Source organism: Embiotoca jacksoni, unplaced genomic scaffold, assembly GCF_022577435.1.
Source record: "Embiotoca jacksoni isolate LCO1_2020_lvr unplaced genomic scaffold, fEmbJac1.0.p SCAF_66, whole genome shotgun sequence".
Lineage (NCBI taxonomy): Eukaryota > Metazoa > Chordata > Actinopteri > Embiotocidae > Embiotoca > Embiotoca jacksoni.
In genome coordinates, this window is record NW_027185421.1 from 1,471,758 (window position 1) to 1,494,746 (window position 22,989).

Genomic DNA, 22,989 nt, shown 5'->3' on the forward strand with positions numbered 1-22,989 from the left:
GTCACAAAAATTTTTAAAATGTGTTTATTATCACAACAAAACAATTGCAAAGTACAAAATGAAACACTTTTCACTGCTTTAACAATAAAACAATAGATGTGCTTATTAAAAAGAAAGAAAGAACAATCCTCTGGTAAAATGTCTTTATTCTGAGTACAGTTTTATTCTGTCGCCCTGCAATCAATTAATCAATTAATCAATCAATCTGTATTTATTACAGTATTTTTTTAGTGAGTTAGTTTTACAGGTCTTTAATAGATAAATGAATATCAAATGAAAATGCATGATAATCTGAGGATTTTTGTTTTGTATCAGAAAATTAAATGGACATATTTTCTTATTCCTGCTGTTTTTTTTGTTTGTTTGTTTGTTTTAAATCCCAGAGCGTCAGAGCTCCCTTGGCCACGCCCCTCACGAGGACCCCCAGGGCCACTACGACCTCCCCGTGAACAGCCACATCCCGGGACACTACGACCTGCCTCCGGTGCGCCGCCCGCCGTCCCCCTGCCCCTCCCCGAGGAGAACACCTCAGTGAGCTTCACAGTAGAGATCTCCCCACTCTTCCTCCTCCTCCTCTTCTTCCTCCTCCTCTTCACTTTAAGGGATGATGAAGAAACAGCAAACTTTATGTGCTTCTTCTCTGCCAGTAAAAAGCTGTCGACCACCCACAGAGCAGCGGAGAGGGCTTGCTGTGGACGATGCTCTCCTTTTAGACTCAGTAGCGCCCCCCTGTGGGCTGAAAGTGGTACTCGCTTCACCGTGAAGGACCTGTCATCCAGGCTGAGGAGCACAGCGGGCCGCCTTCACCAAAAACCCACCAGAGGACTGCACGGTTTAAAACAGAAAAACGTGGGAAAGTCATTTAATTAAAATTCTTACTTTTCCACATGTTTGACCTGCTACTGATGAGCTGACTTCAATTTTGTTTTTTCCGTCTTCATCACCACATGACGAAATCATTTTTTTTAAAGGTGTTTGTTCCGTTTTTTGGGGAATATTTCTTTTTTTTATTGCTTTTTAAACAGGCAGTTTTGGATGAACGAATCACAGCTGGACTTCCTGTTGATTTGCTTCTGTTTGAGTTTCTTTACAGAAACTTTTGCCCATTTAAAAAACTGTTTCTTTATTCAGACTTCTTCAAAGATCTTTTTTGTTTTTAGCAGCGCAGCGTTTTACGGTGATTTGTGTCATTGACGTTTTTCCAAAATGCGGCATTCATGGACAGAAACGTTTCCTGTGCGGTTTATTGCTGCCGTCAGGTGACAACTTTGTAAATATAGAAGTAGAAGATAAATATAAAAAGTTTATGGGACTGAAGATCATTTACATTTTGCTTCTTTCACAGGTCAGTGTGGGCACAAACACTGGTTATGGGATTACAAGCCAAAAATAAAACAGCATGATGAATGTTTTTGATTCATTTTTAAAGGGCCAGTTCACCCAAAAACAAGGAAAAAATGTTGCTCACTTTAAAGGGCTTCTCCACTAATTTAACAGTCAGACTCACAATGGACGGCAGCAGAAGCACAAACTTAATCTTTTGTATTCTGATATTTCTTACCCCTTTAATATGTGGTGCCTACATTACCCATAATGCAACTCTAAGTGCCAAACATAGACTGTATATAAAGTTGGAATTATTTTTAATGCATATATATGCATTAGTAAAAGACGCTTCAGTTGCCTTGTGTCTGAATGGTCCTGTAATCTTGCCTCACTTGTGATTGGTTGTTTTAGCTGTCAATCAACTGGTCCCTGTCTGTAACAGCCAATCACAGGCAGAGGGTTTTTCCCGCTGATCCAATCTATCAACAGGCAATTGCAACCGGAGTCTGTGCAGAAGTGCCGGAGGGGGGGTGGAGATGTGGTGTTGAGGCCCCGCCTCCTGCCCCGCCCTCAACCAATCACTGGGGAACAAGTAGTTGATATGTTGCTAGCTAGACTGCTAGAAAACGATCAGCGTACAGCGAGCATCCACGACAAAGATGGCAGCTGGTGTTTGTGAAGTTCAAATAGTGTGTTTACGTGTGTGTGGCTGCGGGACAGGAGGCGGGGCCTAGATACTATGTCTCCACCCCTTCTGGTCAGTACCGCAGACTTTGGCCGCAAAATTTGCCACACGGCGGTGCTCATTTCTGTCGCACTTTTGCTTCACTTTTGGGAGGAAGTGGTGACGTGTCGGCCATCTTTAAATATTTATAGAGCTTCTTCCTGAATACGAACGTTGGGAACACCAAACGGGCCTCGTAGTGACATCATCGCAGAACAGCAACAAAAAAGTCTAGTCTAATGTTTACCCGTCTCGTTTAACATATCCTACGACGTGTTCTTCAACCAATAGGACGACAGAGTGCCTCCGTAGACGTGATTGACAGCTTCTTGCCCCTCCTCCCCGACGACACGAGGAACTAAACGTGGACGTTGACTGGACAAAGATTTAATCTGACAGCGTTACCATGGTGACAGACAAACACTGTGCAGTCTGAGCCCAGATTAGCTCCAACACTCACGCCTTTTTATCACTTTCACGCTTCATGCAGCTTCAAAAAGGTTTTGGTTGATATTTTGTGAAGCAGTGCCCCCAAGTGTTTGTGATTGGAATACTGTCTATGACAAAAGGGGTCCCTATCAAAAAAAATTTAAAAAAAGTGTTTTGATGGGATTATTTTCAATTAACTGGGGAACTGTTTCTGCTCAGAGATGTTTCGGTTTTATTTTCTAATCTGGGTGAAATGGCTGTTTATTCGGCTGATTGGTAATTTTGATTAAAAAAAACAACTTTGTAAAGTTGTTTCATTTGCTTTTTAACAGTCTGGGGAAAACAATTTTAAAAATAGGAGCTCCAACGTTGTCAATAACAGTTAATGAAACAACTTCAGAAAACTGTAACAGGTTTGTTGTGTATAAAAAAATTGAGCAGAAGTTCATCTTCCTGATAATTACAGTAGAAAACCAGACAGAATGTACATTGTGCTTCATGACGCTATGATCCTGGGTAGCTTTTATACGTAAGGCCATATATTTTTTGAATGTAACCATGGGAACCGTGTATATAATGTAAATAAAAAACATCTGCACTTTTCATTTGTGGGTTTCTTTATTTTCTATATGAAGAAAAATAATTAAAACAATCATCAGTCACCGAAAAAAAATGTATAAAATAGTTTTTTACTCTGCATCATTTAAAAAAAGACATTAATGACGTCAACTCAACAGCTTCGCCGAAGTGTTTTTAGCATCGTGATCTGAGACAAATCCCACTTCAAGGAAATTACAACTTTGGCATTAATGGCTTTGGGTATAAAATTTGAAATCCTCCCAAATCCTTCAAAATGATTAATGAGACCTCCACCGAGACGTTTAACGAGCTCAGGAGTTTACAAAAGGCCTTTTGTATGAGAGCACATCGATTCTTTGGCAGCTGTTTGATTCTGGAGGAAGAAAACAGGGAAAAGTGTTGCACATGAAGTTGTTTATAATCAGTCAGAAAGGATCCCAAACAACCCCGAACACACTTCAAACGCTCTGATTGGGAGGATTTAGTTGTCAATATATCACAATATTAAATACAATAATCATTTCTCATAATTTCATGTAGATTAGAGCCACAGAGGTCAAACAGAGGTCACTTCTCTCATGATTGTCTCGGGCTTCAAGGCACTTTGGTGTCAGAACCTGATCTGGTGTCATGTAGCGACCCGGTACCGTGGTGTAATACACCGCCCATCCACTAGAGGGAACGTATCAGCGTCATGTGCTTCAGGAAAACAAAACCACGTGTTTATGGTTCGGAAACTCCGTCCCGCCGAGTTAAAGTTCATTTACTCAGACTCGAGAGATGTTTGTCACATGACCTGCCTATGTCTTAAGTACCTGTTCTTCTTATGTCAAAGACACGCTTCCCTCTGGTGGACGGTCGTGCGTATTACATGCTTTGCCGTCATACAGGGCTGACCGTAGTGTGGAATACAACCGTCAGTCCACTAGAGGACACCGTTGTCACGTTTTTTTCCCCGGCTAAGCGTCAAACGTCAAAGCTGCCTTCACTGATCTGGTTGGAAACTGGAAACTTTGGATTTGATGAGAGAAGTTGAATGGGAGTCTATGGAGCCGGAGGCTTTTTGGAGCCGACCTCTAGTGGCACTCGCTGGTATTGCAGCTGAAGACACTTCTGGATCAGAACCATTTTACAGACCTGAAGCTGCAAACTCTTTTATATCCCGTCTGTTTTAAACCCTGCTCGTACATACGTGTACATTTAACTCGGAGGGAAAACGTGACACTGACACGGTATCTTCTACTGAACTGACCGATGAATTAAACGTAACACCAGACTGCAAAAAAGAATCATGAAAGAATCTAACTTGGCAGAAATTAAATCTATAAAGTAAAATAGAAAAACAAAACCAAATCAAGTATTCTCAGTAAACGCCTTGATATGCTTTTCACTGGAGTATAAAGGACTTCAGCTGCCAGACTACAGTACAAATCTACCTGCTGTGCATAACAGGCGAGGTCCTCGATAAAAAGCAGTGCAACAAGCCAAAGTCATACAAAACCCACAACCCCCCCACCCCCTCAAATTATAAAAAGGAAAAATAGCACCTGAGGATTTGCAAAGCCAGTAAAGATTAAAGCAAAGAAAAAACAAAACATATAATAAAGCCCTTATGACCAGTTTTTATAGGAGCAACACAATTTGGCGGACGACTGACAGTCACAAGATACGAAGCATGTGAGCCGCTCTCCGTCTTCTGAAGGCACATTTAGTATTTTTAAATCTGTACAAAAGCTTCTGTTGCAGTCTGTAAATAGACGCAACAGCTTCGTAGTAAAATAGTGTTGATTCAAGAGAAAAGCTGTAAATATATGCTGCATATACGGCACCAAATTTATCCTGAAAAACACGGTACTTATTATTGATCTACGTCCGATCATCACCATTAAACCTCTTTGGGGGGAAAAAAGAAGCACTTAGTTAACGTCTCCGGCAAAACAAGAGTTCAAGAGTTCCCTCTTTCCATATAGACGCTCAGAAAAAACACGACAGAATACGTCTCGGCTAAATATTCATCTCGAATAAAACGAAGGTTCTCTTTGTGCACCGCAGTGATCCGGATCACAGGAAATGTGACGTCTAAGGCAACGGTGAAAAAAAACAAAAAAACAACCTGAGTTTTAGGGTCTTTGGCTTCTTTTGAAACACTTTTAGTTTTTTCTTGTAGCACAAAGACAGAAAAATACTGCTCTGAAAACACAGCAGATAAATTCTAGAAACCGGATCGAAGCACGAGCGCTGGTCAATGGAGACCTGTGTGTGTGTGTGTGTGTGTGTGTGTGTGTGTGTGTGTGTGTGTGTGTGTGTGTGTGTGTGTGTGTGTGTGTTACAGTTACAAGCAGCAGCAGCACGCAAGCAGTTACATAACTTTAAAGCTGAATAATTACCTTCTGCTAGAAAAACCCTGGAAGCAAATCTAACCTGCAGACAAATTAAAACACAATCATGTAAAAAAAATATAAATATGAAAAACAAACATCCCGATGGTCGAAAACGTGTCCTCCTTTGGGAGGAAGAGGAGGAGGAGGAGGAGGAGGAGGAGGAGGTCCGGTCGTTACATGATGGAGCAGATCAGCGGGTTGACGCCGCCTGAAGGAGGAACGGCAGCAGAAATTAAATTCAAGTCAAATCCAAACGCTTCATTTCACGTCTTCTTCTGACTAAATCTTTTTTTCAAAAGTTTATTTCGCGGGTCATTTCTGAGTAATTGTGTCATTGATTGTCAAATCGCTCGGTTTCAATGAGATGTTGAACAAAAAAAAACTGAACTGCCATGAAAGGGAAAATTTGATACCATTGAAATGAAGAAACATAAATATAACAAGAACAAAACTCTACATGGGAGATTATCAGGTTTTTGCTGTGTGTGTGTGTGTGTGTGTGTGTGTGTGTGTGTGTGTGTGTGTGTGTGTGTGTGTGTGTGTGTGTTGTGTGATCCACGATACTCTGGGTTTCTATTTAAATTTGTAATAAAATCCTGTCCTAACATTTAAGGTGTGCTGCTGTGATGTTTCCTCAGTGTGCAGCACCTGTCTGCGCTCGCCGAAGCCCACGAAGGAGGAACGTCACACGAGGTTGTCGGGCAGACCGCCGCCGTCGCGGTCCGACGGCTGGCCGCAGGTGTCGCAGATGACCGTGCGGCTGCGCAGGTTGTACTCGTTGTCGGCGCTGCTCGTGCTGTGAGCTTCCTGCAGGGGGCGACAACGCGACAGTCGAGCTCAGCCGCTGAAGCACGTTTTCCCGGATGGTTACGGAGGAACGGACGGAGAACTCACCGTGTCGTCGTCGTCGAACGACAGCATGCGTGTCACTTTCCTCACGGCCATCTCCTGTCAGGGAGACGAGGAAACAGACTGTTGAGTCGCTGGAGTTCAAAAACAAACAACAACAACAACAACGACGACAACCGGAAACGTTTGTGAGACGAGTGCAGTCGGACCTCCCCGCTGACGTTGATCAGGCTCGTCTGCAGCAGGTCGCCGGACCCCCACGAGTTCTGGCTCTTCCACACCAGGTCGGTGGGAGGTTTGTGGGTTCCACCGCCGGACGCAGCCCAGATCTGTAGAGGTCAAAGGTCACAGGGTTTAAAAAAAGAAAAGAAGGATCAAACATTTCCAGTTTATTTTTGATTGTGCTCAAACTTCCTGTTTACGTCTATGAAGCTGCACACAGTTAATGGTGTTGTTTGTGTGTTGCCATGGTAATTGAGGCAGGATTCCTGTTTTGGATCTCGAAGTTGTTCTTTTCTCTCCCTGCCCAACGTTTCTTCAAAAAAAACGTGTTCATGGCTTTTTAAAAACGTGAAATAAATGTGAACAGACTGATGACTCATCGATTACATGGAGCGACCCGTCAGGACGTCACGGCTTCACGACTCGAGTACCTTCGAGTTAAAACAGGAGCTGAGCGTAACTCACGGTCACGGTCGCTCCGGCCTTCAGAGTGAACTTGGAGGGGAACTTGTAGATCACAGGAGGGTTGCTCCCGACTTGTCCCTTCAGCAGCCAGTTTCCCACCAGCTGGTCCTGCGTAAGAGAAGAGACGGATGATCGGACGGAGAACTGAAGTCCACCAATAATCAGACAACTAAACCTCAAAGAGGCGTGATGTCGCGTCTTCGGCGTGAAACAAGGCGCTCACCTCGTCCGCCTTGTTGCTCAGACGGATGAACTTCCCGTCCAGGTCGACCTCGTCCACCGTGATGCGGCCGCTGGCGGAGGCGTGCTGATGGATGCGTGTCCTGGTCACGGTGCCGCCCGGCGTGCTGCCGGTCTCGCTGTCGTTGCGGCGGCGCTTCTTGGTGCTGCTCGCCCCGGACGAGTTGCGGCTGCCGGAGGTGACGGCGGCGGCGGCGGCGGCGGTCGAGGCGGCGGTCGAGGCGGCGGAAGAGAGGAGCAGGCGGCTGGTGTGGGCGTGGCCGTGGCCCGATCCGGAGTTCCTGGTCACCGTGACCTGGGTGGTAGGAAGAGTGCCGGGGGACATATGCAGCCTGGGGGGACATGGAGGGACAGGTTTTCACACAGCGAGACGGGAGAACCCGTTAGGGTTAGAACTACCAATTGGTAGCGTAGCCTATAAAACATGGTCCGGTGGTCCTACCCCCCCCCCCCACACACACACACACACACACACTCCCCCAACAACATGTAAACAAACCGAGTAGTGACATCACAACTGCAGGTCTGTATTTAAATGGGTGTTACCTGGTTTCCGAGCAGCGTGTGACGTCACAACGTCCCATTATTGACTTTTTATGTCAAAATTGGAAACAATGAAAAACAAACCAGGAGCAGAAGCACCACCACTCACCTCTCCTCCTCCCCCTCCAGCATCTTCCGGTACATGTTGATCTCCGTGTCCAGCGCCAGTTTGATGTCCAGCAGCTCCTGGTACTCTTCCAGCTGCTGCTGCATGCGGGCTCTCATCTCGTCCATCTCCCGCTCCTTGGCCTCCAGCCGCCGCCTCATCATGTCGCGCTCCCGCGACTGAGACTCCTCCATCTCGCACATCTTGGTCTCGCTCACCGTCAGCTGGTTCAGAGGGACACGTTTCAGTTCACCGGTAAAAACCACCGAGACGAAGCGTAGAGCCGGCGTGTTGCGTACCTGTCGCTGCAGCTGTTTGAGTTGACCTGACATGCCCTCCAGCCGGATGCGGGTGGACTGCAGGTCCTCCTGGGTGGCTGCCGCCAGCTGGCTGTTCCTGTCAGCTGACTGACGGGTGCTTTCCAGCTGGTGCACAGAGAGAAGTTACAGCCTCACTGAAATATATACGCTCTCAGAGGGTCATAGCTTCCTGTCAACTACTGTAAAAAACAGGTTACAGTTTCATTTACAACATCACTCAGGACGGGTTCCCGCAGGACAGCTGAATTCATTTGTCTCCTGAATGTCGATGAGAGAAAAATACATATAAAACCACGTTTTTCCCCAAAAGTCGGCACGCTGTGTAAAATGTAAACAAACCAGAATACGATGTAAATCACGTGAACACATATTTAATTAAAAACGGAACAAAAACAACATGTCAAATGTTGAAACGGAGAAAATATATATATTGAAAAATATATGCTAATTTTTGGGGGAACGGTGCGCTGATAACAAGCTGGATGGTCCCTCTCCTGTTGATTTCCAGAAATCAAATCAAAAAAGTTGATTTGTTACATGAACTGGATCGTGTTGAAATCTGGTTTCTTTGCAGTATTTTAACCTGCATTTGAGGATGTAACGACAAACTGTGTTCATAGACATTGGGGTTTTTCGAGGGGTATTCCTGAGCCAATGCAGTGATTTCCACTACACAATCGGGTCTTTTTTGTTTAATTAACAAGTCATATTTACATTTTACACAGCGTCCCAATTTTTGGGGGAAACTGGGGATTATAGATAATCTGAGAAAATGTTAAATCCGTACTTTTCCTCTGGGTGGCGACAGAGAGGTTAAAATTGATCGTCACACGTTAAAAGATGCAACGTTCTCTGGCTGCAGCTATCTGGCGGCGTACCTTGGTGTTGAAGGTTTTCTCCAGCTCGGCCTTGTAGAGGCGGACCTGCTCCTCGTGTTGGATCCGCAGCTCCATCAGCGCGTCGGCCAGCTTGCTTTTGTACTCCCGCTGCACGCTGTCGACCTCGACCGTCTTCGACCTCCACTGCTGCTGGGACTGCATCTCCTGCAGACACCGACGCAGTTTACTGTTAGCGGCGTCCATCGACCGGAGCACTCAGCTTTGGTTTCTTGGATTTGTCTTTGGACTCGTCTGAACTGTGTTGATCACAGGCTGATTCTCACATTAGAGTCACTCGTATCGGCTGTAAACCAAAACAAACAGTCCACCTGTAGAACCCTGCTTCTGTCAATCAACTTAATCGTATTGATCAGTCCGTCGCTGTGCACTGATTACTAGTTTAGAGGTGCGCAGCTCCTGGAGGGAAATCTTTAGGCGGCTCCTCGTTAGGTCAACCTTTGGAAAACACACATCTGCTGTTTTAGGTTCAAACTTCGATTAAAGCCGCAACAAAAATAAAGATTACGATTTAATTATGGCGAGAACTGATGAGTCAAGCATTTAGTTATCTGCAGATGTTTCTATTTGTACTGTGTTTGATGTGTTAGTGCATCTGCCAGACACATCTGAAGGTGGAAGATGAAACGTCGGACAGGTGAATAAAAACCTTTTCGTGGACGCTCTTCTGGAACTCCAGCTCCTCCTTCATGGTCTGCAGGCGGTTCTCGGCGTCCACCCTCTTCAGCATCTCTTCCTGCAGCTGCTTCCTGGCGTCGGAGATGTTCAGGTCCAACTGGGAGGAGAGAGAGAGAAACGCTTGTTAAACAGCTGGAGGTGTAAAACTGTGCAGCCAAAAAAAAAAAATGCAGTTCCTCAGTTTGGCCAGTAGGTGGAGCGAGGCCACAGCTGTACGCCTGCCGGCGCTGAGGGGAGAGTCATTGATAAAACAAACAGCAGAAAGAGTGCAGCCACCTCGTCCTCATTCATAATCAGCTGCCTGGAGGCGCCGCGTAAAATTCATAATTCAGCCGCGACGTTTCTGCACCGAGAAGACGAGATGATCATTTCAAATGTCACTCGCTGTGGTTTCGGCACTCCGACCGCTGATTGCTGCTCTAACAGGTGGCAACCGGTGATTTTAAAACAACCTGAGCAAAGTCTGCGGACCGTTTTAAAGCCGCTTTTAAAGTTACTTCCCCACAGGAAGAGACCGCAAAGCATTCTGGTTGTTTGGAGGATTTTCCTCTTTTGAAGCCACAAAGTTTTCCCTGTTGATGACGTAGACGCGTCGAGCCGTTACCTTGGCCAGCTGGGCCTTGAGGTCCTTCGACTCGGCCTTCAGGCGCTGCTGCTCCCCCAGCGCGGTGGTGATGGTGGCATCCTTCGAGTTGAGGGTCGCCTCCAGGTCCCTGAGCCGGCCCACGGCCTCCTCCAACTCCGACTCCTTCTTCGAGTTCCTGCGGAGACACGAACGACAGGAAGTGGACGTTAGTTTTGCTGGTTTCCTTCTAAACTTCGCCCCCCTCCTGCGCCAGTTCACCTGAGTTTTTCAGAACCGTTTGACATGTTTCGTAACGTGAAGTCGTACCATTTGTTGGCCGAATTTCATGACTTCCTGTATTGGTTACAAAATAAAAGCACTAATTTCAAATGTGTCCAGACGTTTACTCGGTTTTGACCCGACCTTGTTCGACTCACGACTTTGTAGTTTGGGAACTGACGACTTGGCCTTTTTTTTTGTCAGAGCTGTGCAATTCATCTCACGCTGCATTTAAAGTGGCTTCAAGTCGAAGCTTCTGCACATCTTATTCTGTAATTGTTCTTTTTCTTTTTAAAGGTCACTGCCTCGCGTTTGAAATGCGGCTTTGACTTCACTCACGTTTTCAGATGTGATGCAAACAAATACACATAAATAAACATGAAAAACATTTTGGCAATGAAAAAGGAAATAGTCAAGTTACTGTCTTGGATCATTTTCATACAGATTTTATTAACTACATTTCTGCCAACAAAGTTGTAGGATCAAACTTCACTAAATCAGCACGGACGGCTTCTGATTTGTAGATTTTAAAGGTTTGATTCGCTTAGAAATAATTAAATGGAGACATAAAGCAATAAATAAATGATTAAATACATAAAGATGAATATATTTTGTTAGAATAACAATAAAAATAATGTCTTGACTTTACTTCTACTTTTCATTTATTATTGCTTCCAAATGTTTTTATTATTTGTCATGCTAAAGTTATTCTTTGCCCTCCATATAATTTACTAAATGTTTTTTGTGGTCAGAGGTTTTACCTTGCAGTCCTTCAAAACCCGTTTTTATTCATCCAATTAATGTTTTTCTCTGGAAGAAGTTTCTTTTCTATGTGCTGACGGGAAGCGAGCAGGCGTCCGATAACGAGAGCTTCGACACCAACTGCTGCAGTTGTTCGCTGACATTAACTGAAGAACTTCAGTTGCTGTTATTCGTCCTCCGAACTGAACGCGAGGCCATTAAGCTCCGTCTCGAGGGACTCGGTGTTGAAGAGAGTTCACGTTTGTGGCACATGTGCTCGTGCAGCAGCGCTGCTCAGGAAAAAACAAAGAACAACTCGGATCCGGCCGCAGAAAAACAAAACATGTCCAGCAGAACCCGAAGAGAAAGGAGGGGACGGAGAGACGTCGTTAGCAGTGAAGGTGGATCAGACACTGCCGAGGAGGAAATGGACTCCCTGTTATCGCATTAGGCCTCGTGGGAAAGTCTTCATTGTCACTAATAACGGCCATCTGCTGCGGGAGACGGCTTCCAGACCTCCGAGAGTCCTCGCGGTCGGCGGCGGACGAGGACGAGGCGGATCCTCGGGAGTTCATCCTCAAAACATCAACCTCAAAACGTGAAACTGTGATTTACTGGTTTATTATGATGCAGCAATCCGTATCTATTGTTGCTTTCAAGAAGCTCCAGAAAAAAGCTTTTGTAGGGGATTTCAATTTTCAGGGAAAAAGAAAAAGCTGAAAAGGCCAGGAAAAAAATAAAAACATTCATGATGAGAACTGGAATGGGTAATTATATAAAAGTCTCCCAGATGGCCTGTTGTTCAGAAGAGGTCCAGTTTGTGAGTGGGTCCAAATTTAATCAGCGTAATGACATCCGACACTGATGCAAGACTCGAGAACTGCAACTGCAAGAACTGATTCGTTTGGCCACTTGGGGGCAGCGGTAAGTTCACGTTAAACTCGTTTAGTTTGTCGTGAGCAACATTATCATTCATTTGGAGTCGTGGAATCTACGTCAAATATTTCTCTTTCTTTTTTAGCTCTGTTTTTGGTCTCCACCAGGAACCGAGGGGGAAAATCTGTCTATTTAACTGTGAAACGATCTGCTATGTTAACTTTATTTTTTTTCCCCGCATAAAATATTTGCTGGCTGGTGCCAAAAATCATGAAACTCTGTAAAGTCTACAAAGATCGTTGCATAATCACGTCAGCAGAAGTGTCTTCAGCTGCAATACCAGCGAGTGCCACTAGAGGTCGGCTCCAAAAAGCCTCCGGCTCCATAGACTCCTATTCAACTTCTCTCATCAAATCCAAAGTGAATAAAATGTGTCCATCAGTTATCTCGGTGTTGTTAGCTAAAGTCACTCCTTCTTATTAGTTTTCTGGAGGTCCATCTGAAAATAATCCCTCATTCATTAGAAAAGAAGATTCAAGAAGACCTGTTTTTGGGGGCGTGTCTGTTTGATTGACAGGCCTGTGGTGCAGTCAGGTTACAGCTATGATCTGTCCCATCAGGCCATGGAGTCACTCTGCACTTAATTGTCAACGATCTCACACTTAATATTTACAGTATAAACCAGCAGGAGACGAGCCGACATCACAAATTCAGATTAAAACTGAAATAAAGTGCAAAACTACCGCCAGTTTCAAATCGAGTAAAACGAGCTGTTTCTAAAAAACTGACCTTTGTTCCTCAGAGCATCTTTTACATCCTGAACGAGAAGAGGAATACCAATTACACACACACACACACACACACACACACACACACACACACTCTCACACACACACACACACGACTGCACTCTTCCAAAGGAAAAAAAAATAGTAATAACAATAAAAAGCTTTTCCATCATTACAGCAGCATTTTCAGATGTAATATCAAGTTGTTGTTTTTTTATAGAGTAAAAATAGATAATTTAAAACTGACACATTTGAAGGCACAGAAAGAAAATGGGAGCTGTTGGATGGAGACGGTGTGAGCTGGGAGGTGGAGGAGTGGTGAGGGGGAGGCGGGGGGGGGAGAAATGGAAATGTGAAAAAGACAGCAGAAAAAGAGGGAATAATAGAGACAAGAAATCTGAGAAGGAGAAGGAGGAGGAGGAGGAGGAATGTGTTGGCTGGGCTCCCGGCCTCCAGGATGACTCACAGCTATCTTTGTCCACCCTGGTAACAAGAAACGAACTCCTCCTCCTGGAGTGAGAGAGAGAAAAAAGCCTCTCTCTCTTCTCCCCGCCCCTGTTTTGCTATGCCGTTGCCGCGGCAACCAACCAAGACCCCCCCCCCCCCAAGCACATTTTCCACCACGCCGTGGAGGACGCACAGAAATAATAATACAAATAAAACAAAAATAATGAGGTGTCGACGTTTCTGTTGCAGGTTTAAAAAAAAAGAAATCAGTCTTTGATTTCTATACAGAGAAAAAAAAAAAAAAAGGTTTTATGAGACAACAAAACGTAAACGTGGAACATTAATTCAGTCATTTGAAAGCATGTTCTTTCTTTGTACAGCGTGCAGGGTGGAGCAGCAGCTCTGAACTCCAACCACGCTCCGATAAAAGCGCCATCGACCTTCGCACCGACCCACCAGCCTGCTCTGTGGGTTTTTTTGTTTGTTTTCTTTACTACTTTGCAAACCAAATCTGAAGCTCTCACTGCAGAGCGTCGCCATCCGAGTCCGTCCTGTTGCAGGACGAGGACGTCATCTCCACTCGCAGCAAAACCAAACACTTATTTCTACTTCACACTTTCTATTTTTCACATATTAAATCCTGAGAATCTTCCTGTGTGTGAAAGTAGCTGCAGGGGGCGGAGCCTCCTCCCTGCACACACACACCTGGGAGGGCTGCCCACTGTGTTTACAACCAGGGGGCGGAGCCTCCTCCCTGCACACACACACCTGGGAGGGCTGCCCACTGTGTTTACAACCAGGGGGGGGGGCCTTCCCGTCCCACCCTTCCTCCTTCCTAGTTTAGTGGAGAGGCTCTCTGTGGAGAACGCTGCAGGTGATGAAGAGGAAAGTGATAAAAAAACAAACACGGGAACCCGGAAATAGAAATGGAACCAGTTCAGAGACCGGACGAGTACTGAGGTCAAAGGTCGCTAAGACAAAACACTTTTACATAAAATGTTAAAGTAGCAAAAAAATAGACTATATATATATATATATATATATATATATATATATATATATATATATATATATATATATATATATATATATAAAAGTGTTCGTAGCTTCCAGGTCTGAAAAATAAGGCCGATGCAGAAGTGCTTTTTATTTGATTGACAGGCCTGTGGTACAGTCAGGTTACAGCTATCGGTGGGCGGGACATAGTATTGTCAGGTTTCCAATCAGATCAGTCAGATCCACCGCTGGCTCCTCCCCCGAGCTCATCCAAGTATGGTCACTTCCTGCTCAGAACTAGCAGACACGCCCCAAAAACAGGTCTTCTTGAATCTTCTTTTCTAATGAATGAGGGATTATTTTCAGATGGACCTCCAGAAAACTAATAAGAAGGAGTGACTTTAGCTAACAACACCGAGATAACTGATGGACACATTTTATTCACTTTGGATTTGATGAGAGAAGTTGAATGGGAGTCTATGGAGCCGGAGGCTTTTTGGAGCCGACCTCTAGTGGCACTCGCTGGTATTGCAGCTGAAGACATTTCTGGATCAGAACCATTTTACAGACCTGAAGCTACGAACTCTTTTATAAACAATCTGACGTAACTTTACAGTCTCGTCTCAGATGCCTGAAATAAAAGTTTCATTTTTAAAAATCTGTTGTTTTCCCTCAAACACGATGTTTTATTCTAACATCGGATCGCCTGCGTTCAGACAATCACAGGAAAGCATGTGAAAGTCAGCAGTTTACAGCTCATCTGACATTACTGCGGCGGTGTGGTGAAGAAAGAAAAAAGAAAAGGTTTTTTTCTGTATCCTGTTTGATCTCCAGTCCTCAGCGAGCTCCCGTCTGGACTCCAGGATGTTAGCGTTGCGTGAGAGCGGGCCGGTCGTCGGGGCTCGTCCCACAACCGCAACCTCCAAGCATCAAATCCTTTTTTTTTTTTAATTTCTTTCTCTCTCTACTACACATGGCTTTTATTTAGCTGACATTTAGCAGCACTCAGTTTTTCAGGAGTTTTTCTGGCCTCGGTTGTCGGTGAATCCGTTGCCTCGACGACGGGGGGAGGTACACCGGGTTTTTTTATGAATGCAAATGAGAGTTGAGCACCAAGATACAGATTGAAACTGTAACTCGGTTGTTGGCAGAGTAGTTTGACCTCTTATAAAAAAAAAAAAATTTTTAAAAAAGTGACTCATTAACTCCAAAGATGATTACAGGCATTTTTTTTTCATCATGTGATTTCTTTTATTTTTGTTAATGACACAAAAAAAAGTGCTGCTGAAGGTGAACCAGTGAGGAGCTGCTGACACTGATGAATCAACCACTAACCATGCAAGGAGGAACAAGAGCTGCTTCATGCGTCACACACACACACACACACACACACACACACACACACACACACACACACACACACACTGTGTTATCAGCGGGCGGCACACCTTTCTCTTTCTCTTCTGGCTGACTGACGCTGTGTTCGAGGCTCAGTTTGAAGTTTTGTCTGCGAGACGAAGAGGAGATTCTTCTCCGTTCACAAAGTTTGTTTTTTGGTGTGTGTGTGTGTGTGTGTGTGTGTGTGTGTGTGTGTGTGTGTGTGTGTGTGTGTGCGCGCTCTCCTCGACATTTGCTCTGCTTTAAGACTGGAAACACTGAGAACTCTGTTCCCATCTGCCACATGTGTGGACGGGTGGTCCTCTGGCAAAGGCTGCGTTGTTGAAACTCTCTGGTGATTTATCTCACACACACACACACACACACACACACACACACACACACACACACACACAACCCCTGCCATTGTGTCCTCCATCCCAGGAAATGGTCATGTGCCAGCCTGTAATGTTTATTTTTCGCAGCCCTCTGGTGTTCAGATCTCAATCGAAGGTCTTCACGTCTCTTCGTCTAAAAAACAAGTTGGTTTTGTCAGAACATGTTTTTTCTAAACTTACCCGGACCGGCTAATCAGATTTAGATATGTAACTGACAAAATACATTTACTACCACAGACTGTTTCTAAAAGAGTTCGTAGCTTCAGGTCTGTAAAATGGTTCTGATCCAGAAGTGTCTTCAGCTGCAATACCAGCGAGTGCCACTAGAGGTCGGCTCCAAAAAGCCTCCGGCTCCATAGACTCCCATTCAACTTCTCTCATCAAATCCAAAGTGAATAAAATGTGTCCATCAGTTATCTCGGTGTTGTTAGCTAAAGTCACTCCTTCTTATTAGTTTTCTGGAGGTCCATCTGAAAATAATCCCTCATTCATTAGAAAAGAAGATTCAAGAAGACCTGTTTTTGGGGGCGTGTCTGTTTGATTGACAGGCCTGTGGTGCAGTCAGGATAAACCTAGGGCACCTTACTTTTCACACCTAGACGACGTAAAACGTGACGGCGACACGATATCCTCTAATCAGCTCGGATCATTTTTTTCTAGATCCCGACCAAAAACACAACATTCAGTAACTGAAGAGGAAACCGCATCAAGATGTTCGAGCGTTGATTAGGAGTAATCAGTCCTTATAAACAAAAGCAAAAAGTTAATGCAGAACATGTGAAAGTTGAAAGAGGCCGGCACCCTGTTTGATTATACGGCAGAACCAAACATCCCGTTCGGATCCAAATTCATGTCGGGAGGTAAATTAGCTTTTTGCACACGGAACCGATGTTACGTAACTACGAGCCGGTGGAGACGGGAATCGTTGAGGTTGAAGCGCTGCCACCTCGTCTGGGTGGAGAAACAGAGACGGACGGGGAGAGAGGCCGTGGAGGCCGACCACCATCTTAGAGGGGTTTAGTGCGAGTGACTCATCGAGGGTTTGGCTCGATGGAAACTTTACTAACACACACACACACACACACACACACACACACACACACACACACACAGCCTGCCAAAAACCTCTGTTCGGTACCGAGTTCTGATCCGATGGAGCCCAAGACCGACTCTCTCATTAATCGCACACCAGTAAAGCAAAGTGGAGGCGGCGCCGTACGGCAGCCATTCAGCGCCACATCTGTTTTCCATCAAAGTCTTCTGTTTGGAGGGAGGAGGTGGAGGAGGTGGAGGAGGTGGTGGTGGTGGGGGGAGGGGGTGCTTCTGCATCGGCCTCATTGTTCAGACCTACGAACACTTTTACAAACAGTCTGTGATTTGGAGTTTATAATTCTGGTCATTCTGCTGAAGCCCAACAGGGAGTTTAGTGCTAAAAAAAAAAGTACCTGACTTTTCAAGATATTGTCTTGATTTGACCTTCGAACACGTTCGATAAAGTTGAAGGCAAAGTAATTAAATAATGAAAAAGTAAAGTATTATCTGTTGCCTGCACGTAACTGATCAGCTGCTGCATTAAAATCCGTCAAATCGAAAGCCGACGCCCCTTTTTTTAACAGACTTGGTTAAATACTGAACTAAAATAAAGAGCTGAGCCTTTTTTCAGACCTGCAGCAGGAAACTACAGCGGCTGAGTTTGGCCCCGCCCCCGTCGGCAGGGAGTGGTGTGAAGGTGTGGCGGCAGGTAGACGGCGCTCCCCAGACGCTTTTTATTTTACAGTCGGTCTGGTCGGTCAAGTCGAGGCGAAAACATGGCCGAACACGTCGAGGTGTTCAAACACTTCATCGTACACAACACGCTTCCTCTGCAGCGAGCGCTTCACACTTCATCCGTGTGTTTTGCAGTCATTTGTGTTCTTTACGGTGAATTCTTGTTGCCATCACCGTCTTTAAACATTGAACATCCGCCCACCGGACTGGACCTGACGCCGGTCCCGCTGCTCCCGTTTGGTGTGTTTCAGCTTTGTTTTGATCGTCAGGCTTCAGGTCCAGACGTCTGCTTACAGCTCAACGTTCCTGCTTCGGTCCGGTTGATGTGCATTATTCACCAGGCAAATAGTGCTGCGGGAGGACGGCTGACACCTCGACCCAACAGCTTGAGGCTTAGCCTCAGAGGGAGGGAGGGAGGGGAGGGAGGGGGGTCAACATGTGGTCCCTGTAGCAGTTATGCTTACAAAGAAATGTGTGTGAGGAGATATCGAGTCGGGCCGTTGGCCGAGCGGCGCTGAGCAGCTCCACCTGTTGCCGGGCGGTCTGTCGGATCTGGGAGAAAATTAAATCTAAAAGTCGGACGTATCGTGAGCGTTTGTCGCGGCGCCGTCCGGCTGCTGTCTCCTCCCAAAGCTCAAAACTCTGCAGCCCGTCAGCGTGTATTTATAAACCCACTTCCTGTCACGGCGAGGCAGCTTCATTCCAGAGGACACCATAAAAAAAACACCAAAAAAACTCGAGTCACTGCCCGGCCAAAGACTCCCACAGCGCCATGGCAACCAATCCCTCCCTCTCCCCACCTCCACCCGTCAAAGGACCTGCTTCCTTTTTGGAAAACAATGACATTGCTAGGAGCTGCAGTTACGAGAGGAATTCAAACAGGAATCATCAACGTTTCTCTCTCAAAACTCGCACATTAAAACTCGCCTTTTTATTTATTTTTTATCCTCAGACACCAGCAGGATGTGCAAATATAAACACCACAGACTGACGAGCTCGGGACACGGTCACCAACACCATGAAAGTCAACCGACGATACAGGATACAAACACGCCACGTTAAAGGTCCAACAGTGGACTTTTAATTTGTTAATTATAGAGCAGGTCTACGTGTTACATAAATACTGAGAAAGTGTCAAAATGCTGAGACAACAAAAAAAAAAAAAATCCACCAAGCAACTGTTTTTAAGTTTGTGATGTCACAAACTAATGCTGATGTCACATGTCTGTCCTCAGCACTCACTCCCATGTGTGGTCCGACTGTAGACACACACACACAAACACACACACACTCTGTACACACACACAAACACACACACACACACACACACACACACACACATTCCTGTTTCAACACTGAAAACATGTTGAAATATTTCTTAGTTTCAGCTCCTCCCACCCGTCTGACTCCGCCTGCTCCTTATAAGGACGTTAACGACTCAATCAGCACATGTTCAGAGTTAAGATGGACTCCTGATAACTGCAGAACTCCTCAAATCCATGAAACCTCTCGTGTCACAACTTACTGCCGGGTCTGTTTGACATTTACGAGGCTCCTCGTAAAATATTAACTGTTTTTATTTCCCTCGATGATGCAGCTGATTATAAAGGTGCCATAAACCTGTTTTCACCTTTGAGAAGGTAAAGTTACATTTTCTAAAACGGAGAATACCAACGACCCCAATTGACCTTGATCTTTATTGTATGTTCAAAGGTGAAGACGAGACCATAAACTGTATATAAAAGTAGACGTACAGCTTCCAGGTCTGAAAAATGAGAACTTTAAGCTGCAATACCAGCGAGTGCCACTAGAGGTCGGCTCCAAAAAGCCTCCGGCTCCATAGACTCCCATTCAACTTCTCTCATCAAATCCAAAGTGAATAAAACCTGAAACATAAACCAGCCAGCCCGTCGGGACGATGAGGCAGCGAGAAATCTTTAATGGACGATGGAGATTGATTAAATTAAGAACGGCTCGATTTAACGGGAAGACAAAAGTCTGGAAGATACAAACGGGGAGAAATATGTTGTCTTTTGTTCCCTGCTGTCAGCTTCTAACTCCATATTCAGACTCCACTGCATTGATTTCCAACATGCAGATCATTTCTCAAGCAGCTCCGACTTAATAATTCTTCACACACACACACACACACACACACACACACACACACACACACACACACACACACACACACACACACACACCACTGACGAGTGGAACAAAGCAACAGGAATGTGGTGTTGGGAGCTGAAGTCGTGGTCTGGCTTCGCGCTCCTCATTCCTGCTGCAGAAAAAAAGGGTGTAGCAGCACCTCAGGTGTTCACGACAGCAACGAGGTGTGAACGGGAGGCTCCAAGGGTGAGGCTACATTACTCACGATAATATCATTTAAAAAGTGTTGTTTTTATCTGAATTATCACTTGATAATAGAATAAAAACGACCGTCCTGTAATCTATAAAAAATAAAGGTTCCTTCTCCTGCGTCAGGAGCCAATCAGCAGCCGGCAAACGTGACGTCATCAGTAACGACGACTCATGACAGACACACAAAATAATCACACACGTTGAATGTAGGTATAACACATGTTGTGTGTGTAGCCACGCCCACTTGTCCCTGAAGCCCCTCCTACCTGGCCTTGAGCTCCCTGTGCTCCACCTTGATCTTGCTCAGCTCCAGCTCCATCCGAGCCCGTTCCTTGGAGACCTGGTCCAGGTGTTTGCGGGCCTCCGCCAGCTCTTTCTCGTAGCTGTCCTTCATGCGGGTCACCACGTGGGTCTCCTCGGACTCGGACTCCGTGATGCGAGACTGCAGCCTGCTGTTCTCCACCTCCAGGGAGCGCACCTTGTCGATGTAGACGGCCAGCCGGTCGTTGAGGTTGCACAGCTCGTCCTTCTCCTGCAGCCGGGTGATACGGACCGGCGACACGTCGCTGGCGCGTCCGCCGCTCTTGCGGTTTGGCCTCGGGGTTTCCATGGTGATGACGGCTCAGCTGCAGAGTGCAGACGAGGAGGGGGTGAGTCACTGGCTGTAAAGGAGGAGGAGGAGGATGAGGAAGAGGATGAGTTAAAGACAGAAGTACCCGAGCTGCCCTCCTCAGAAACACAAAGTTAAACTTTAATGGAGTCGATCCTGCAGAAATGTTTTGGTGTTGCGTAACCGGGAGAGTTTCTGAGCAGCTCTGCAGGATCACATGTTCCAGAATCTCTTTCAGCCAGCAGGCCGCGTCACAAAACTTATCCACCGTCTGCTCTTCTTTTACACAACTTCTACTGGCAGTGTTTGATAAAAGGCCTCCTGATAACATCCCCGTCCTCACTACAGACCAACGCCGTGGAAACCTCCACCTCGTGTCCGTCTCCTCGCGGCTCGACTCTCCTCTCAGAGAAAAAGCTTCTCTTTGCCTCGAGTCTTCTGAGATCATCGTTTCACTCGCAGCAGCAGCAGCTCTGAATATAATACCAAAGCGTTGACTCATAACATGCTGCAGGAAGCCCGTACAAGGACACGCATCCAGTCTGGCTGTGTGGGAACAGACGTGGTGCTGAACAGAAGATCCACATTTCTTTATAATAATATAATATTAATATTAGAATTTGGTCTAAATTTGAACAAAAATAAAAGACTCCGCTGAACGCACCAAAACTTTACCATCCGTCCCCTCGTCGTTCATGTGGGAGGGCCACGTGCACCACACACACACACACACACACACACACACACACACACACACACACACACACACACACGCTGAAGCACCACCAGGTGCCGTTGGATGTCCCGCTCTGAGGATCAAGTTAAACCAGCCGGAAGTCCCGACAGCAAGAAAGACAAACAGACTGCGAGCCTCACCTGAGCAGGACCTTTCTGGAAGTTCATCAGCTGCTCTGAGTGTGTGTGTGTGTGTGTGTGTGTGTGTGTGTGTGTGTGTGTGTGTGTGTGTGTGTGTGTCTCGTACCCCAGACAGACAATCCGTAGAGTAAGACAGTCCTTTCCTCTCTCCAGTGGGGGTCTGCTCCTCTTGGCTGGCGTCTTGAACTGCTTCCTCAGCCGTCGCTCACTGCATATGTACCTACTGCTGCAGAGGGAAGAGAGGAGGGGGGCGGGCACAAGGGGGAGGAGTCAGCGCAGACTGGGTGTGTGTGTGTGTGTGTGTGTGTGTGTGTGTGCAGAGAGCAACTGCTCAGCTTTATCTCTATCCTTTTCCTCTCAGTCACAGACTGACCTCAAGACGCGGTGACACTGATGATATCGAGCAGCTCCCAGCAGCCGGTGTGTGTGTGTGTGTGTGTGTGTGTATGTGTGTGTGTGTGTGTGCGTGTGTATGTGCGTGTGTGTGTGTGTGTGTGTGCGTGTGACATTGAAGAACACACATTTCTGGCAAAAAAAAAAGGCAAAAATCACAAATTTCTGCTCCAAAAAAAGCAACGAGGAAATCAAACAAAAAGTCCAAAGTACCCATAAAAGCCCGTCGTGGCCTCGGAGCTTCGGCTGTCATCCGGGCGGAAGAATAACTCGTCCGAGCAGGAAAAACGTCCATAAATCTCTCCAGTGGATCCTGGTGAACGACGGAATAACTCTCCAGGCTCATCCTGAGAGTCTGAAAAAGTCCCGACGCTCAGAAACTGAGCGTCTTATATTTACTTCTTCGGGGTGGAGTCACTGCAGTCACAGGTCCTTCTGATGGTGTGTGTGTGTGTGTGTGTGTGTGTGTGTGTGTGTGTGGTTAAACAAGCTGTGAGACAGGACCGGCCCGGTGGCTACAGAACCTCTGAGTCACACCTCCCCGTTATAAACAGCGCTCCTCTTTTTCAGAGTTGTTTCCCAGCGACGTCTGAACGTCTCTTCTTTCCGTCGGTTTCTACAGAACCGAGTCGCTGCTTTGAAGCAATTTGCGTGCAAATATTGAGCGACCTTTTATTCGTATATATTTTGTGTCTGTTTGTTTTGGTCATAAACTGTATCTAAAAAAAAAAATGGACGTTTACTCGGGGTCTGA

General features: G+C 45.8%; 2 protein-coding genes across 2 annotated transcripts in view; one reads left to right on the top strand and one right to left on the bottom strand.

Moving 5' to 3' along the window:
• pear1 (platelet endothelial aggregation receptor 1) overlaps window positions 1-3,082 on the top strand; it is a 41,215-nt gene extending 38,133 nt beyond the window's left edge. The window contains exon 23 of the mRNA XM_069175305.1: window positions 384-3,082. Coding sequence (XP_069031406.1) covers window positions 384-535 — 152 coding nt within the window. The 3' untranslated portion in view covers window positions 536-3,082. The remainder of the gene's footprint in view (window positions 1-383) is intronic.
• Window positions 3,076-22,572, bottom strand: LOC138213965 (lamin-A-like). The gene is made up of 14 exons (XM_069175307.1): window positions 22,449-22,572; window positions 21,949-22,068; window positions 20,623-21,018; window positions 10,363-10,519; window positions 9,730-9,855; window positions 9,063-9,227; window positions 8,164-8,289; window positions 7,868-8,088; window positions 7,199-7,547; window positions 6,976-7,083; window positions 6,498-6,617; window positions 6,334-6,387; window positions 6,088-6,246; window positions 3,076-5,647 (listed from the first exon to the last, which is right to left on the bottom strand). The coding sequence occupies exons 3-13, from the start codon at window positions 20,964-20,966 to the stop codon at window positions 6,124-6,126; spliced, it is 1,893 nt and encodes a 630-aa protein (XP_069031408.1). The 5' UTR covers window positions 20,967-21,018; window positions 21,949-22,068; window positions 22,449-22,572; the 3' UTR covers window positions 3,076-5,647; window positions 6,088-6,123.
• Between the last annotated feature and the right edge of the window lie 417 nt (window positions 22,573-22,989).

Bases quoted from the DNA above. Each gene is read 5' to 3' on its own strand.
- LOC138213965 (XM_069175307.1), bottom strand. From the start codon at position 20,966: ATGGAAACCCCGAGGCCAAACCGCAAGAGCGGCGGACGCGCCAGCGAC. The intron at 9,228-9,729 runs GTTTTTATTCAC...CGGTGTCTGCAG, and splicing joins AGAAGAGCGTCCACGAAAAG to GAGATGCAGTCCCAGCAGCA. The intron at 6,388-6,497 runs GTCCGACTGCAC...TCTCCCTGACAG, and splicing joins TGATCAACGTCAGCGGGGAG to GAGATGGCCGTGAGGAAAGT.